This window comes from Pollachius pollachius (assembly GCF_949987615.1).
Source record: "Pollachius pollachius genome assembly, chromosome: 7".
Classification (NCBI taxonomy): Eukaryota; Metazoa; Chordata; class Actinopteri; order Gadiformes; family Gadidae; genus Pollachius; species Pollachius pollachius.
The window spans coordinates 23,880,222-23,898,610 of NC_136940.1; the positions used below are offsets into that span (position 1 = coordinate 23,880,222).

Below are 18,389 nucleotides of genomic sequence, written 5' to 3' on the forward strand. Positions count from 1 at the left end.
TGTGCTGTGACAACCTCCAAACTGAGTCTATTTGAAATTTGCCATTGTCATGTCATTACAAACCAGCATCCAGCCTCTATTGTTATTTCTCTTTGTGTGAATGAATGTTCTGCTTCACTTAACAGGGATTCAGCAGGTGCAAAGTCCATCGCAGCGTGGCATCAGGGAAAGTGAGTCAACCAATTGTATAAAAATATATAAATAATAACATAAACACATGAGAAGAGCCTTTTCTCATCTTAAGCGGAGCAGCTGCTGAGACCAGCCTGTGTTCCCTTCTCATTTAGCAAGCCAATGGGGACACACGCAAGCATTTGACGTTTAGAGATATTTCAAATAAATGCCTTTGGGACTTCCAAAATAAACCGTCTCTCTCCCCCTCTCTTCTCTCACACTGTCTCTCTCTCTCGCTCTCACTCTGCCTCGCTCTCTCTGTTCCATTTCTAATATTTTGCAGCGTATTATGATGTCTCGGTAGCAATTATAACATGTACAACAAATCAATAACCATTAATAGTTGGCAGCAATAGTATGCCAGAGGGATGATGGCTGATTATGTCAGCCCGTCCCCTAAATGCTGATTTCTGTGAGAACTGGTTGGAAGGTTCGGACATTCACATTTCAGAAGTGTGTTGGAGCTCTAGAATATGCAATGTTTGCCGTTATATGAATTATTGGAGTCGGTAAATTGTAGCAATAGAGTGTAGAGTGCTCAAGGTGTCCTCTTCATCAACTTGGGCTCTCAGAAGGGAATATTATTATCAGAGGATATCAACATGGCCGCCATTGATTGGACATTCAAAATCAGATAGATAAATACACATAAGCCTTTTAACATTACAATCTCATCCCAATTAGTGTATTTATATCTTTCATTCAATTTCATCCATTATTTACTCTCCCCTCGACGAGGGTGAGCAATGCTTGGAGATGGCGGGATGGAGGAATGGAGAGATGAGGGGAAAGAAATGAGATGCGGCCTTTGGTTTTGTAACGATTCACTGGTGACGACACGTCAGGCCCAGGGGCATCAGGTAGGTAGCGGTGAGCTACGTGGGATCCTCGGTCTAAATGTAACTTGATGGTGTGTGTGTGTGTGTGTGTGTGTGTCTGTGTGTGTGACCTTACCGCTTTAAGTAGTTTGTGTGTAAGCGTGGGCAGACAAGTGTTGAAGGTGCAAGCGTAGTGAAGTGTGTTGAGCGTAGGAGGTGTGCGTAGCGTGTTGGTGTCTGTGTGTGTGTGTGTGTGTGTGTGTGTGTGTGTGTGTGTGTGTGTGCATGTGTGTGTGCCTGCATGTGTGTGTCACTGTCCCGGTCTATTTGTAAGAATTGGCCAGTGTGGGTTTTCTCAGCCTTGAAACATATATAGTCAATGTCATTTCACCCCGCCACTTATCTTTTCAACAATGATTATACGCATTCCCTATTAGTCATGATATCTCTCCCTAGCAACAAGTATGACAAAATACCTCATCATCTGCTGCAAAAGCTATTCAACAACTAATACACCATGACCTCCGCAGGACTCTACCTTTACAATTGTGAGTCTTCAAATCGTGATTCTCTTTGCTCCTTGATATCCTAACGAATGACTCTGAGACCCTTAAGATAACTGGGACAGGAAGTCCCAAGGTTTATCTTCCTGCGAGGCCCGAGTACTGCGGCAGAGCATTAGGAGGATTGAAGAAACATTTGATTAGCCGTGGTTTGCCTGCAGGTCATGCGTGTATAACCCAGTGAACAAGGATAGACCCACAACGGTGCCACACGCCCTGGGGGTCATTAAAACTGCATTTGTGTTAGCATGGCGCCTCTCATCATCATAAGACTCCCTTAATGTTTTTATTTAAACTGAGCCAGGTAATTAATTCTCAACACCCATCTGCCCTTTCTGCCTGTTTAAATATTCATATCTCTGGCTGTTTTTTTCAGATATGCTTGACCTCTCCCCCGTCGCTCATTCAATCCAGAGTTGCCAGGGTAGTTAGCCGACATGCTATGACTAGTGTTGTTGTGTTTCGCGTTTCGTTTTATTGTCATTCATGTCATGATCATCACATCGTTCTTCAGAAGCAATTTTGCAGTTAAATATGCACTTTTTAAAATCCTTAAAAGTCAGTGATTCTGGAGAACGAATTAATATAAGCCAAAAAATATTAAATATTCCTAAAAGCCATAGAAAATAAAATGACTAAATCAGTGAAGGACTTACTAGAATTTATCATTTAGAAGTTTTCTCTAATTTTTAATAACCACCGGATATATATATATATATTTTCTTTATTTCCTTGCTGCCTGCCCCTGCTCTCTCTCTCCCTCTCTCCCTCTCTCTCTGACTCTCTCTTTCTGTCTCTCTGTCTGTCTGACAGTTTTTTCTCTAACGTACACCAGCACACATGGGCCTACACCTCAGTCATTTGCTGCCATGGCAACAGCAGCCAGCAACGACAGGAGTATCGCTCCTCGCGTCGCCAAGAGGATTTAAAGTGGTAGCTCGGAGGGAGAAAATAGATTAGCGCCGGAACAATGCAAAGGGACTGTGTACAATAATGCTACAACCCATGGTTCTTTGCAAACATAGGATCGAGTCTATAGAAATTCTTCATTTGATTAGCCCTTCATTCAATGAATGTATTAAATGTGAGTACAGCCATGAATACAACTTTCAAGGAACCCAAGAAACATTAGGAATAAATGGGATGTGATCGGGGGGAGAGGAGTGTACAATAACGCATTGTGTTTATTAAATGGCTCTCAACACAAAGCAGGGTAGGCTACAAGAGGGCAGCGTATGAAATGCAATGGCAATGAAGCGATGAAGAGAAAACAGAGGATAATTAACCTGTCCGGGAAAATGAACACGAACGCTAACCCCTTTAAAAAAGACGGTACACACCATCAATGCAAATGCAATGCAAATGACATCCTCTCTGCTGCAGAAGTGGGGCTTTTACTGTGAAGCCCGCGGCGCTGATTGGGTCGCGTTGAGAACCCAACAAACCGCCAAAGTGTTAGGATGGCGCTGTTGTATTTTAAACAACACCAAAATGATGAGTGACCACTTGACAATTTCGAGAGCTTTCTACCCAAAGAGTGAAATGAACATTTAGCGATGTGTCACTTTAGAGACAGAGCGCTATTGTTAATGACGTCTGCTACTCTTGATGTCTGCAGAGTTTGGAGATTGGATATCTGGGGTAATGGTGGAGTATCTTAGGAACAATCAAAACACAATCGGTGTGTCTTCGAGACATCGATATCATATCTTATTTTAGGTCTCTTGTGATTCCTTCCATCTTTCAGCTGGCAGAGTCCAATGTGTTTCTATGAGTTGGAAAATAATAACATGACTCAATCATGGACTTTAGAGATGGACAACTGAGAGTCCCTAGCCAAATCTTCTGCATCCCACCCACACAGAATACTCTAAACAAACACAACACACATACATAATACAGAAATGTTAATGAAGAAATCTGTGCTGCTGCAAACCTCACCAGCACATTTGCAGGGACTCCAAAAGCAATCAAACAGCCTGATCAATATCGTTGCTCCATCAGCATTGACCGAAGTAACAGGTACAAATATATATATATATATATACATACACAAAATATACAGGGTAGCTTTTGGTCATTTGGATACGTGTCCATTTAAACATCGTCAGACAAGACCAACCCTGACTTAAGTGTCCTCAGTGGGGGCTAATTTAAGGTGAGTGTAGACACCTGAGCTCTGAACCAGTGTCTCTGCCCACAGGAGCCAACTGAGCCTCAGGAGAGGGACGGGCCCTCCAGGGGCCACGATGGGGCCGGATCCAAAGAGAGAGGCGCTGGAACCCTGGCAGGTGGATGACTGCATGGTAGGGAGTCACAGAGACAGGGACAGGGGCGAGAGACAGAGAGAAATAGAGGCGGGGGGGGGGGGGGGGGGGGGGGGGGGGGTGGGGGGGTGGGAGAGAGAGAGAGAGACAGAGACAGAGAAATAGAGGCAGGAGAGAGAGGTGAAGAGGCGAGAGAAAGAGAGAGATTGAGGGAGATATAGAGGGAGTGTGTGTCAGGTCTCTGTCTTGAGATGGACAAAGAGAGAGTGAGACAGACAGACAGACAGACAGACAGAGAGTTAGGAGGAGATATCAGGGAGAGCAAGCGGAAGAGGAAAGGTGAAGGGAGAGAGAGGGACAGAAGGGAGTCATGGGAGGGTGAGGTATGTTAGTGTGTGTGTGTGTGTGTGGGGGGCGGGGCTGTCGTGCGTCCACATTAAACAGCCTGCTTAATGAAGAGCTTGAGGGACTACACACTGCCCCCCCTCCAGGACACACAGGAAGGAGGGGGGGGGGGGGGGGAGGAGGAAGTGACTGAGGAGGCAGGGTATAATTACAAATGGATGGAAAGGGACGGGGGGAAGTGTGTGTGTGTGTGTATGGAGGGGGGGGGGGGGGGCGGGGGGGGCGGTTGCCTCTTCTCCTACCCTCATTGCCGGTTCAATCAGTAACACACATTAGGGGTAAATTGAGTGGATAGACGAGGCAGCTGCCGTCAGCACCAGACACACACACGCACACGCACGTACGCACGCACGCACGCACGCACACACACTTGCGGAGAGAGGGCAGGGATGACAGCGGAAGAGAGGGAGACGTGGGGCGAAGGCAGGAGGAGGACAGATATCGGTGGCTGGCCCATGGCCGATGGCCGGAAACGAAACTAGTTCTGTCTTATTAAGTTTTTTATGCTGCTCATAAACGGCTACAGGAAATACGAGATCATAATAAGACTTGATAATTAACATGTGACAACTGTAATGTCAAATAATGGAGAACTTCAAAGCCAAGACAAACTTTAACTGTGCTGTTCTGTCTGTACTTTCCTGAAATGTCCTGAAATGTACCCATTTCAGGGCTCAAGACATGTTTTCAGTCATGGTTGTTTGCTCTGAAATAAGCCTAGTCCAAAATATTAAAACGGCCTGATTTCAAATGATTAAGTTCAATAGGTAATATCCACAAGACAGGGAAACAGGGCGTCAAAAAATGCTCAAATGATGAATGATTTGCAAGGATGAATAAAAAAATGGTGTATGCGATGTCCTGTTTGTTTATACGGCTGAAGAGCGCCCTCGTGTGGCCCATTTTAGTCATTACAATTGAAATCTGTGGACTGTACCGTGAATATGAAACACCTACGCAATGTTTTTTTTGTTTCTACGCAGACGTTACTGACGTTGACAGACATTCACCTGACGGTCAGTGTGACGTGTATTCTGCGTGGGATAGAGTGCGCAGTGGGGGTCCTGCTCGATACATCTGCTGGGTGGGGAAATTGGAAACCCCTCTATTTATAAGTCAATTGCGGAATTCCCCGAAATAGGTTGAACTGCCTGCCACCCATTCTGTATGGATTATTTTATTTATTTTTCTCATTAGCGCAAAAAAAAAAGAGTCTTATCCTGAAATATCGTGTTACGAGTCGATTTATTTTATTGGAGGAGCCAATGAAAATTTGTAGACCTAGGTCTACAAATAATATTCCTCATGTGTCAATTACGCTATTAGGTCAATGAGGTCAATTTGGATTCAACAAATTTACATTAGGCATAACAAAATGCAGATTTTGTTATGTTCTATTCAAATATAAGCCTATAAATACTTGAGTTTCATAGCCTAATATAAAATAAATCTGTGATGCCTTACTGCAATATGTATAATAAGATATGGTTAGTTCATCAGATGTAGGCTAAATCACTAGGCCAATCTACGTTTTAATATGGATAGAAAATGAAATGAAATGGCTGTAATAACCCAAATTGTAAATATGTCATTGTATCATATTTTCCACTAGATGGCAATAAAGTCGTGTCTAATATAAATATTAAAAAAATACATAAGAAAACATTGAAAAACCTTGTAAACGGTCAAGAAGGTACTTCGACGTGCCTTATTCGTTTGTGTGTCTTTCGGTGATCTAAACCATGTGACGATGGAAGGAACTGAGCGGATCTGCAGAGACATGCTGAAGACACAGGCCACCCATAGCCACAGCCTCTGTGTCTCTGTCTCTGTCTCTCTCTCTCTCTCTCTCTCTCTCTCTCTCTCTCTCTCTCTATCTCTATCTCTACTCATTTCTTTCCCTAGCTCCCTCTCTCAGGAAACATTCCTCCGATACCCCTGGGGATCCTGAAACACTTTGAACTCCAAGGTGATTCACAAAAAACAAATACATGATTTTATTAACAACACTAGCAGTATAAACATTAGCATATGCTTCGTGCATTAACCTCCACTAAATAAATCTGTTATATAAATATATAATTTAAATCCTACATTTAAGGTATTAAGCAGATGCATTTATCGAAAGCGACTTGCAATAAGTACATTTTTCATAAGAAAGAAAACAACAATATATCGCTGTCGGTACAGTAAGGATGTTTATACAACCAGGTGCCAAGCACTTACAGCTGCCAGGTTAACCCACAACCAGGCTTACAACCTGGAGAGCTGAATGCAGACAGATAGACAGACTTGTGGGCCTGCTGATTCTGAAAATGAAAAAATGAAGGCCTTTTTATTTATTTTTTTTACCTTAGAGCATTCAATGAAGGCATGCGTGGACCTTTATGTGGTTTGCTTCCCTGTCCAAATTGTATTGTTGGTCCGATGTGAGCCTTCCTCTAGTTTGATGATGATGCAAAAAATGTACTGGATAATTAGTAAAACGCCAATATTTATTAATATAAAAAGCTTCCAGTCATAAAGACATTTTGTTTCAATATTTTCATGTAACTAACAACTAAAACGATGACGTCATTTTAACATCATCCAAGATCGCTCAGTTTGTTTATGACATTATCATGGCACTCAGTCGCTCACTGGGTATGCCCATTCCCCAATAAGGAATTGTGTTGACTTTTTCAAACTTTTTCCACCTTAAAAAAAAAGAAAGAAAATCCCTTCATCAAAAATACGTCTCCAGCCAGACAACTTTACATTTCACCAACTAACTGGAATGTGTTTCTTCATAAACAACCCACTTTTGTATTTATTATTCTTTCAGGAAAAAATGACGGCCACCCAGGACAGAGCCGTTCATCCCTTTGTTCTCTCTGTTTTGATCCATTTTGTCTTAATTACCCTTTAATGACGATAATGTGGTGTGAAAACGTTTATGTCTGCCCAGTACACTCTGTGGCCTGAGGGATGGATCATTTCCCGACTCTAGAAAACTGAGTCAGAGTCCAGCTCAGTCCTGCCCTGTTATTGGTTGAGAGCCTTGCCCATCCCAGCAGCACTATTCCATCTGGACTAAATATTTATACTGAGAGGCAAGGCCATCACTCATCCACAACACTTTCATTCACATAAGAGCGAGCTACCCTAAGGAGGAGCACGGCATAGACGCATTGCCTCATTGCCGGAATAACTTGTTGATATTTTAGAGGAAAAGTTCTACAAACTTATTTTTGAAGGGGAATGATGGGGGCTTTCACCTTCATTATCGGTGTGACTCTGATCTTGTGTCAAGTTGGGACAAGTCCTGCCAATGGTGAGTAGACTAAACTAGATCAGTAGACTATCTCTGATAGAAAGGACTTAATTTGACTTTGCGAAGTAACTTTTATAAAAGTTTAAACTTTGTGAAACACTCTGTTGCAACTTTGCAAAGCACATTTAAAACAGCTACTGCTTTTTAATGTGAAAGCAGGAACTTCACTCAAATTCCAGTTTGAAATGTGGCAATCTGGAGTAATGGAGTAAAATACAACTTCAAATGAGGCAGAACTTATAGGTCTGCACTCCAGCTCCAGCGAGTCGCTCACTGACTCCTGTTCACGTGTTTTCAATGAAGCTCTCTGGTGGTTTTGATGTGTAACGCGGTGGTGCTTTGTGATCGTCTCCCAGCTGGGATGTGCTGGCTGCAGCAGAACCAGGACCAGAAGTGTGACATGGTGCTGATGAGGGGAGTCACCAGGGACGAGTGCTGTGCCGGGGGACGCCTGGACACCGCCTGGTCCAACACCAGCCTGCCCATGAACGAGGTCAGCCTGCTGGGCTTCCTGGGAATCGTCTCCTGCAAACCCTGCAAAGGTAAACACCCCCAAACGGCCCGATGTGGAAGGTCTGTGGTGGGCTGTGAACAGTTCACACTCAGGGGAGGGTCGTTATGTAATGCCTATAATAATGCAAAACACTATAATTCAATATAATACCTATAAACATATAATACCTCATGATCTGGTGGATGATAAGTATCATTCATAATCCATAAATTGAATTAGGGTTTGAATTGAAAAGATCAGGTGACCCGTCTACATTTCTGTATTATTAATTTGGTAAAAAATGGTGAAAGCCATGGAAGCAGCCCTGGTAACAGAATCCTGCGGTACAGATGGTTTGTATTGGGGGCTGAGGGAACACGAGAGAAAACAACCCGTTGGTAGACCTTAGATAGAGATAAGTTTAACCAAGTTCAACAACAACATGCTTTTTAGGCAAGCAACTGCGATTTTCATTGCTTACCCAACAACCACTAACAACTTATAAAACCAACCTTGATCCCATTTTATTGTGTCTAATGGGTTGTGTTTCCTGAACAAGAACACTATCTCTCTCTCTTCCCTCTCTAGCTATCTATCCCTCCCTCTGTCTCTCACTCTCTCTAGCTATATCTCCCTCCTTCTCTCTCTCTCTATCTCTCTCTGTCTCTCTCTCTCTATCTCTCTCTCTCTCTCTCTCTCTCTCTCTCTCTTTCCAGCGATCTCTCCCTCCCTCTCTCTCTCTCTCTCTCTCTCTCCTCTCTCTCTCTCTCTCTCTCTCTCTCTCTCTCTACCTCTAGCTGTATCTCCTTCCCTCTATCTCTCTCTCTCTCTGTGTAGTGGAGCTGGAGCCAAGTCATTTGCGTAGTATTTATACAGTGAGTTCCCTGTGAAGCGCTTTAACAAAATGCAGACATGGACCCGGGCCAGGTATTCCATCCAACCCCACCCTGCTGCCCTTGGAAGACTCTAGACTCCCAGCTAGGTTCATGCAGGTTCGCTCCGCGTTAAACGTTGCTTTCCTGACTGCGGTACCCTCCTACATGCCCATTGATTGCTGGCCAAAGACATGAATTGTGTGATGGTGATCAATTCCAGTTCATAACCCAAGCCTCCCGTGGGCTCTGGGCCTAACACCCCACATCTGTTTGGGTTCAACCCAAGGATTTCTTGCCTTGTCTCATGGTTAAGAAAAACAGACTGAGATAATCCGCAGGTATGCGCAGGGTTAAAGGATTTACGGATTGGGTCTTTGCAGTATCTATATGCTACCGCTGGGGAAGAGCTTCATTAAGGAGCTTCTTTATTGTGGCATTACGATAAACAGCTAAAAGGAAAGAGCATTTACCTTCAAAGCATAATCTCATTGACTGAGAACATTATTTTGGCTAGATAAGACACAGAGTTCACAATAGGTTGGTTCAACTCAATTGGTTTGTTTGATGCGGGTTGGAGTGGATTCTTCTTTGCTGCCATGACCGATACGGAAATGAAATCATGCAGATTCCAAAATAAATGCCTACCATATGTTCAGATTACCCAGACTCACAGTGTGGAATCATAGCCTCTATCGCTTAGCCTTCTTTGGTAGAGCATGTGTACTGTAATTACAAAGAAAGAACACAACAGAGATATTAATGTCCTCACAAATTTGAACATCTGAAACGTTATAAGGTTGCCAGTCGTAAAAATCGTCTCCAAAAGGTTTCAGGCGGTGCGTGGCTCCGTTCATTTCTTGAAGTATTATCCAAGAATATCCATCAATCCCAATCGAGTTACTCACAAATCCAATCACACCCTCCACAATGAAAAGCCCTTGTTATTTTTTATGTAGAGAAGAAAACAGAGCGAGAGAGTGTGTGTGTGAAACAGAGAGAGAGAGAGAGAGAGAGAGAGAGAGAGCGAGAGAGGATATTAAAGTTCTGCCAGAGTAAGGAAATAGGTTTCCAGCGGGGGTTTGTGTGGGGGCTTAGCGGGGCCACGTATCAACATGCCATCTAAACCCACCGGTACCAGGCGCGGGGAAGGAGCCAGGAGAGATCTGCGTCAGGTGCTGCCTCTGCCTTAAGTAGGATCACAGGTCCTCCTCCAAAACCACAGACGTTATGGGGTGTTAGTGGAGTCTGGGCTGGTTCCTTTAGCTTGTTAGGCTCTCTCTCTCTCTCTCTCTCTCTCTCTCTCTCTCTCTCCCTCTCTCTCTCTCTCCCTCTCTCTCTCTCCCTCTCTCTCTCTCGCTCTCTCTCTCTCTCTCTCTCTCTCTCTCTCTCTCGCGCGCGCTCTCTCTCTCTCTCGCTCTGTCTTTATCTCAGCTTGTAAACCTATCTGGCACCTCTTTGAACTCGCTGCGCCTTGAAAACCACCCCAGCCCTCTCTCCCTCCCTCCCTCCGTTCCTTCACCAACCCCTTCCTGGGGTCCGGGGTACCTAGACAGGGCTGCGTATGGGTCTGAGCGATGTGAACCCACGCAATCTGCATCGCGTTCCAACATCCTCCCCCTTGTTGTGAGACAAACAACAATGCGATGGGGGTGATCTGTAAACCCTTTCTCATAAAAAAAAAAAAAAAGCCACGCCTCTCCGATTGATCGAATCCATCGCAACCCTAGCGACGATGGTAACTTACAAGGACTTGGCCTGGCTCGAAGTGCACGCTTTAAACCCTCGGTACAGACACACAGTGAACCCGATCCGCCTGTGTGTTTCGGTTTGTGGTTTTGTTCCACAGAGACCTGCGAGGGGGTGAAGTGCGGGCCGGGGAAGGTGTGCCAGATGAAGAGCGGCCGCCCCCAGTGCGTGTGCTCCCCGGACTGCTCGCCCGTCTCCCTGAGGCAGGCTCCGGTGTGCGGCAGCGACGGCCGGACCTACCCGGACGAGTGCTCCCTCCTCATGGCTCACTGCATGGGCCACCCCGACCTGGAGGTCATGTACCAGGGAGAGTGCAAAAGTAAGCGCGCGCGCACGGCGGGGTCACATGACGGGGTCACATGACGGGGCTCGGGGTTCAGACCTCCCTAATTGGGGGGGGGGGGGGGGGGGGGGGGGGGGGGGGGAGGGTCGGGGGTTCTGATCCATTCAAACCCCTTCGCTGCGTCGACCACGCAAGGCGACAGCCAGCTCGTCAGGAGCAGTGAGTGGTGAGGTGTCTTGCTCGGGGACACCTCAACACTCCCCTCCACACTGGAAGGACACACCTCTCACACCTCCGCACTGGAAGGTTGCTAGTTTGATCCCCGGCTCCTCCTTGAGGAGCCGGGGATCAAACTAGCAACCTTCCGGCTTCCGACTGTCTTTCGACTGAGAGGCCTCTGAAGGAGGCTTCTAAAGGAGGCCTCTCAGTCCCAACAGAAGCACTTATCTTCACCCATAACGTCTCCGAAACTATCTCCCAAACAATCTCCTAAATGTTCTCCCAAACGTTCTCCCAAACGTTCTCCCAAACGTTCTCCCAAACGTCCTCCTAAACGTTCTGCTAAACGTTCTCCCCAACGTTCTGCTCAACGTTCTGCTAAGCGCTCTCGTGACTCCTCCCCAGAGTCCTGCTCCAACGTGGTGTGCCCGGGCACCCACACCTGCGTGACGGACCAGACCAACAGCGCCCACTGCGTCATGTGCCGCATGACGCCCTGCCCGGTGCCCTCCGTGTCGGAGCAGCCCATCTGCGGCAACGACAACATCACCTACCCCAGCGCCTGCCACCTGCGCCGGGCCACCTGCTTCCTGGGCCGCTCCATAGGGGTCCGCCACCACGGCCACTGCAACAGTAAGCCCCTCCCACCGGTCCGCCTCTACGGCCACGGCAACAGTAAGCCCCTCCCACCGGTCCGCCACCACGGCCACTGCAACAGTAAGCCCCTCCCACCGGTCCGCCTCTACGGCCACGGCAACAGTAAGCCCCTCCCACCGGTCCGCCTCTACGGCCACGGCAACAGTAAGCCCCTCCCACCTGTCCGCCTCTACGGCCACGGCAACAGTAAGCCCCTCCCACTGGTCCGCCTCTACGGCCACGGCAACAGTAAGCCCCTCCCACCGGTCCGCCTCTACGGCCACGGCAACAGTAAGCCCCTCCCACCGGTCCGCCTCTACGGCCACGGCAACAGTAAGCCCCTCCCACCTGTCCGCCTCTACGGCCACGGCAACAGTAAGCCCCTCCCACCGGTCCGCCTCTACGGCCACGGCAACAGTAAGCCCCTCCCACCTGTCCGCCTCTACGGCCACGGCAACAGTAAGCCCCTCCCACTGGTCCGCCTCTACGGCCACGGCAACAGTAAGCCCCTCCCACCGGTCCGCCTCTACGGCCACGGCAACAGTAAGCCCCTCCCACTGGTCCGCCTCTACGGCCACGGCAACAGTAAGCCCCTCCCACCGGTCCGCCACCACGGCCACTGCAACAGTAAGCCCCTCCCACCGGTCCGCCTCTACGGCCACGGCAACAGTAAGCCCCTCCCACCGGTCCGCCACCACGGCCACTGCAACAGTAAGCCCCTCCCACCTGTCCGCCTCTACGGCCACGGCAACAGTAAGCCCCTCCCACTGGTCCGCCTCTACGGCCACGGCAACAGTAAGCCCCTCCCACCTGTCCGCCTCTACGGCCACGGCAACAGTAAGCCCCTCCCACCTGTCCGCCTCTACGGCCACGGCAACAGTAAGCCCCTCCCACTGGTCCGCCTCTACGGCCACGGCAACAGTAAGCCCCTCCCACTGGTCCGCCTCTACGGCCACGGCAACAGTAAGCCCCTCCCACTGGTCCGCCTCTACGGCCACGGCAACAGTAAGCCCCTCCCACCTGTCCGCCTCTACGGCCACGGCAACAGTAAGCCCCTCCCACTGCGCTCCTCCAGGGCTCCCGGCCAGCATCCCGACAGACTTCACACACTTTTCAGTGGCAAGGTTACGATAATTATTCTGTAATGAGCAAGTAGGGGTCAAGGGCTTCAGTCGGTTTACAGTGAAATAGCTCCGCTGTAAGTCACTAGGGATACAGGTTTCTGTTAAATGACTAAATAGCGGTGATAAAGCAGAACATCAGTAATGTTGATTTTATACTTTTCTTATACTTTTTTATAATGTTTTCAAACTTGCTCTCGGCCTCTCTCTCACTCTCTCACTCTCTATCAATCTCTCTCTCTCTCTCTCTCTCTCACTCCCTCTCTCTCCCTAAGATCCTCCGAGGATGTCCCACAACATGGAGGGCAGTGAGGAGAATGCCGTGTAGAGGAGATGGTACCACTCTGGTCCTCCTCGTACAACAGAACCCTGATGTTCCTCTGATGGGTCGGCCATCAGATACGTGCCTTATTGTAATGGTTCAACGTGTACAAGTGCAACATGTATCCTCCCATCATGGCCTTATTATGAAAACCAATCACTCATTCACTCACTCACTCACTCACTCACTCACTCACTCACTCACTCACCCACTCATTCATGCCAGTGAGAATTGGGCGGTCTGGTTGGAAAACTCGTCGACTTGGATTAGCTGCAGAGACGAAGACACAGAGTGTCTTAAAAGGAGAGAAATATGTAGTGGGCTGTGTGGGTAACGTGTGTGTATATTGTAAATAGGACACCACTACTATTTATTGGAGAAGGTATATCGGTCTATTTAAGTTTTAATCCAGTATAAAATACCATGTACCATTAAGACAAGCTGATGCGAAACAAATGTATTTATTGTGTTTACTTGAGTGGTTTCAAAATAGTTGTATATAATAGTTGATGTCAATTTTCACTTTTACAGAGTTTTGTGTTTTTATAGACTCTTAAATCCTCCTGTGCTCACTCCCCCATTTATAGGAATTTCGACACAAAAACACACACACACACACACACACACACACACACACACACACACACACACACACACACACACACACACACACACACACACACAAGCACACACACACAAACACACACACGCACAAGCACAGCCACGGACCAAAAAACACACTCAAATACGAGCACACACACACAAACACACGCACACACACTGCAAATGTTTCCGCCTTCACAGAAGACCCTAATTTGTTTTTGGAACTTGATACCAAGATACAACCAATGTGGTTTAAAGACCCAACGGGCAACAACAGAATCTCTGCGGTTGGTGCTGTGAGAATTTCCACCTTTGTTTAGAGGTGAGGGAAGGACTCTCTGTTCCCAAAGGCCCTTCTCCCCCCTCTCCCCCTCTCCTCCTCTCCCTTTAGCTCTCTCTCTCTCTCTCTCTCTCTCTCTCTCTCTCTCCCTCTCTCTCCCTCTCTCTCTCTCTCTGTCCCTCCCTCTCTCTCCCTCTCTCTCTCTCTCACTCTCTCTCCCCCTCTCTCTCTCTCCCTCTCTCTCCCCCCTCTCTCTCTCTCTCTCTCTCTCTCTCTCTCTCTCTCTCCCTCTCTCCCTCTCTCTCTCTCCCTCTCTCTCTCTCTCTCTCCCTCTCTCTCTCCCCCTCTCTCTCTCTCTCTCTCTCTCTCTCTCTCTCTCTCTCTCTCTCTCTCTCTCCATGCATATTTGCTCTGGCACCTTATCCAAACTCTCTGCCTCCCGCAGGGTCTTGACAGTAACAGTTTGGTTCTGTCTCTGGGACCTTCATAATGTTGTTGGTTCCATCCCGGGCTCTGCACAAAGCTTCCACTGTTTCAATGCCCCGTTTTGCTGTGTTAAGTAAAACTGTAATTTGTAGATCACTATTTTTTTCGTCTTAATGCTATTTGGGATTAAAGATTTCTGAAGAATTCACGAGACAGATAAATGCAATTATGTTGTCTTATTTGGAACTAAATTGAATTTGTCTGGGAATGAGCCCAGGCAATTAAAGTCATTTGATGATTATCTACGAGGATAATCTTGTCCTTTTGAATTGATAACCATGGGAGTTGAATTATGAAAGTGATCCAAAATAACATTTTAAATCTAGATCATATACATGTATTCTAATTCTAAAATATTGTATTGTGTTATACTAGCCTTTGGGTTAGTTGTAATTCTGCCATCAATATGTAAATAATCCTCTTATGTAACTGTTCCTACTGTGAAATTGTTTATTACAAGTGTATCAACTTATTTTTGCATTTTTGTACTATTACTAGTAAATATAAGGTATATTGTTTGTCAAATTGTTTGGTATTGTGCGACCTAAATTTGACTAATGTTATTGCATACACACACACAGCTTATGCTTAAGTCCACACACACACACACACACACACACACACACACACACACACACACACACACACACACACACACACACACACACACACACACACACACACCGACACAAATCCTTTCTACTCCATTGAAACCCTTTGGCTGGTGGGTCTTCTCACACACAAACAAGGTCCTGATTCCATCTCCGTATTCCGTGACCAGAGAGGGGAGAGCTGGTGATGAGACTCAGACCAGAGCAGGAAGATGGGTCTCTGCCACTGCCAGGGCCCCCTTATTACAGTGCAGCAGACATCTGTCCAGCTGTGCAATAGGGCCATGTTGCCTGTGGCCGGGGCCTCTCCTCTGGCAGGCCCGTCCTAGGCCTCTTATGAAGGGAATCAAAGACATACTGAGAGTTGCCTCCCCCCCCACCCCCCACCCCCAGATCCCCATGAGGTGGGAGTGGTGGTATGTGCTTGGGGAGGAAGGGATGGGGGTGAAGGATGAAAGGGGTACACAGAAGCAAGGGCCTGGTTGTTGACTCACTTTCGTCTCCCTCCATTGTCTTCCCCCTTCATTACTCCCCCCCCCACCCTCACCCCTTCTCTCTCTTCCTTTCTCCCTCTTTCCCTATCTCGTCCTCTCTACACACTTTTTCTTTCTCTCGCTCCCCCCTTTGTCTCTCTCGCTCCCCTTCTCTCAACCTTTCCCTCTATCTCTAACGTTCAAACCCCTTCTCTTCTCTCTCTTTCTCCCGCTTCTCTAACTTTCTCAGTTTCTCTCTTCCCACGTCTCTCTCTCTCTCCTTCTCTCCCCCTTTTCGTCTCTCCCTCCCTTTCTCTCTCTTTTCCCACTTCTTCCTCTCTCTCTCTCTCTCTCTCTCTCTCTCCCCTCCAGCACTATGCCATGCAGCAGCATCTGGTTTGACTTTAGCAAGATGTTTAGATTTGGATCCAAGCAGACCTTTTTATTAAATTGGCATTGGAATATTATGTTTTTTGTTTGTTAGAATCTGGCAAATAACCAGAGCGGCCAACTTGTCTTGTGTCCTCACATGCAATATACTAAATTAAACACACCATTTTCGTTGGTGGGGTTTTATTTCCAAAAAAGGGCTTTGTTGTTTGGTTTAAACACTTTAAAAACACGTTACAAAACTGTTCTAGGCATGAGCAGCCCAACTGCTTGGTAGAATTGGATGATCACACCAACGTAAGCTCATCCAATGGTAATGAACTTGAGGTGTTTGTTGAAAGGTTATTTCTGTATTTCAATAAAGCCTTGTTTCCGGACATACCAGAAACACTCACACAACACTCACACTCGCTAAGAAATGTACTATAAACACTTCTCAAATTTCTTAATTCTTTTTTAATGTCGTTGTTGCAGTGCTAAATAAAAAACAGAGATTGATACATCATGACACTGTTTTTCCTACCTTTTAAATGTCTAGACAAATGACAAAAACAAAGCGATTGAGAACACAAGAAATCTTTTGGGTTTAGTCAATGTAGTAGAAATGACTTTGTTTAACCTTAAACAAGACTGACCTAATCCCAGTAAACAGTGCATCGTTACAGCACGATAGACTGACTCACATCGGCTATGATCCTGAACCCTCGACACATTTGAGTTTGCCTGGAGACCGCAGCGTAAATACATGAGCAATTTGCCAAACCTCTGACGTTCTTCACCCACTACCCTAACGATGGAATGTTTTTATCGTCATTTTTTTCCAAATACGTGTCAGCAGTCAATTATTTTTTTAATTCCTCCTTGACACTTCTCAGGTTTTGTGTGGGGATGCTTGCATGTGTATGAGATAATGACTATTTATGAGAGAATGTGTGTGTGTGTGTGTGTGTGTGTGTGTGTGTGTGTGTGTGTGTGTGTGTGTGTGTGTGTGTGTACGTGTGCGTGTGCTTTTGTGCGTGTGTGCACGTGCGTGTGCGTGTGTGTGCGTGTGTGTGTGTGGGAGGACAATGTTGTTATGCCTGCGCTGCTGTTATGGTTTTCAGTTTAGGCGATCCCTCCCACGGATGTATCACGCACCTAACTGTTTGTGTTCCGGGGACCACCGGTCGTGACGGCTGGACCGCATACACACATTGCATCATAGCCTACACACATGAGCTCCTTCCATTACCTTTGATCATGGTGCTCGGAGACGCAACACCTCTTTCACAACACCGGAGGAACATCCACATGGTGTTTTATTTCCTATCCAGCATGCCTTGATAATTTCCAGTATGGTAACAGCCAAGAGCACAGCACACTGCTGCTGTGATGAGGCCATGTGTAGGCCTTAGGACCACCCACTCTCTGAATCACGCCATCTCCAGCAGCTCTCCTCCCCGCACAGCTGAAAGGAATAGATATCAGCTCAATCGGAACATGTGGGAACATTGGGAACGCTTGATTTGATTTAGCCTTGGCTTATCCAGGATCTATTATGATTGTGGCCCTTTTTTGCTGGTGTTTACCTGGATACATTCACACCCCCACATTTAATGTGTATTGATTTGTAGGAAATGCAAAGGTAGTTTTAAAAGGGTAAATTCACCCATCCATCCCTTGTTAATCTTGTAAGCCACTACGATTCCAAAGCACACATAAAATAGTATTTTTAGGTTGTACTTGAACAGGCCATCAACGTAGGAGATCAGTGGGTAAGGAAATTGTGCAAAGGCTAATTGTCCACCATTAGGCCTTGTTTCATTTCCTGGTTTAGTCTCCAGGGATGGCCCGTTTTTAGGTCCAGACTTTGTGATGGTCTGTGTTTTGGCATATCAGGCAGTTGCATTACCAGTGTTTCAGGTGCCTGTTAGATAAACTATAGATAATAAAATATCCCTATCTATGTTAGTTTTTATAACCAAAAGTCGACGCAGTACAGATGATAATTACATCCAACTAACATTGGTGTGTGGACCTGCACGGCCCCAAAAATAAGGAATTTATTCACCAATTGGGAGACAACTGGGAGTAAACTAAATTAAACAGTTATCCATTGAAACATGAAAAGACGTTGAAACATTTGTTAATTAATGAGATTCTTTCTAAATATTAAGGTTTGGCATATGCTCTGTGACCAAATCGAAATACTCTCACGACCCACCAGTTGGGAATCACTGCTGTACAATATATGAAGTTAATGGCATACAAATACATGATGCAAACATCCCTAACAGATTAATAATCAAATGAAGTGGGAGGATTTCCTCTT

The 18,389-nt window shown here is 46.4% G+C and overlaps 1 protein-coding gene across 1 annotated transcript; it reads left to right on the top strand.

The window, feature by feature from the left end:
* The first annotated feature begins 7,348 nt into the window (after positions 1 to 7,348).
* Positions 7,349 to 15,288, top strand: fstl3 (follistatin-like 3 (secreted glycoprotein)). The gene is made up of 5 exons (XM_079740105.1): positions 7,349 to 7,540; positions 7,897 to 8,082; positions 10,755 to 10,973; positions 11,562 to 11,789; positions 13,189 to 15,288. The coding sequence occupies exons 1-5, from the start codon at positions 7,468 to 7,470 to the stop codon at positions 13,239 to 13,241; spliced, it is 759 nt and encodes a 252-aa protein (XP_079596231.1). The 5' UTR covers positions 7,349 to 7,467; the 3' UTR covers positions 13,242 to 15,288.
* The last annotated feature ends 3,101 nt before the right edge of the window (positions 15,289 to 18,389 follow it).

What these genes read in the sequence shown, in the direction of transcription:
- fstl3 (XM_079740105.1), top strand. Translation starts at nt 7,468, where the DNA reads ATGATGGGGGCTTTCACCTTCATTATCGGTGTGACTCTGATCTTGTGT. An exon ending in TGGGACAAGTCCTGCCAATG is followed by an intron (nt 7,541 to 7,896) that starts GTGAGTAGACTA and finishes ATCGTCTCCCAG; the next exon opens with CTGGGATGTGCTGGCTGCAG. An exon ending in CTCCTGCAAACCCTGCAAAG is followed by an intron (nt 8,083 to 10,754) that starts GTAAACACCCCC and finishes TTTGTTCCACAG; the next exon opens with AGACCTGCGAGGGGGTGAAG.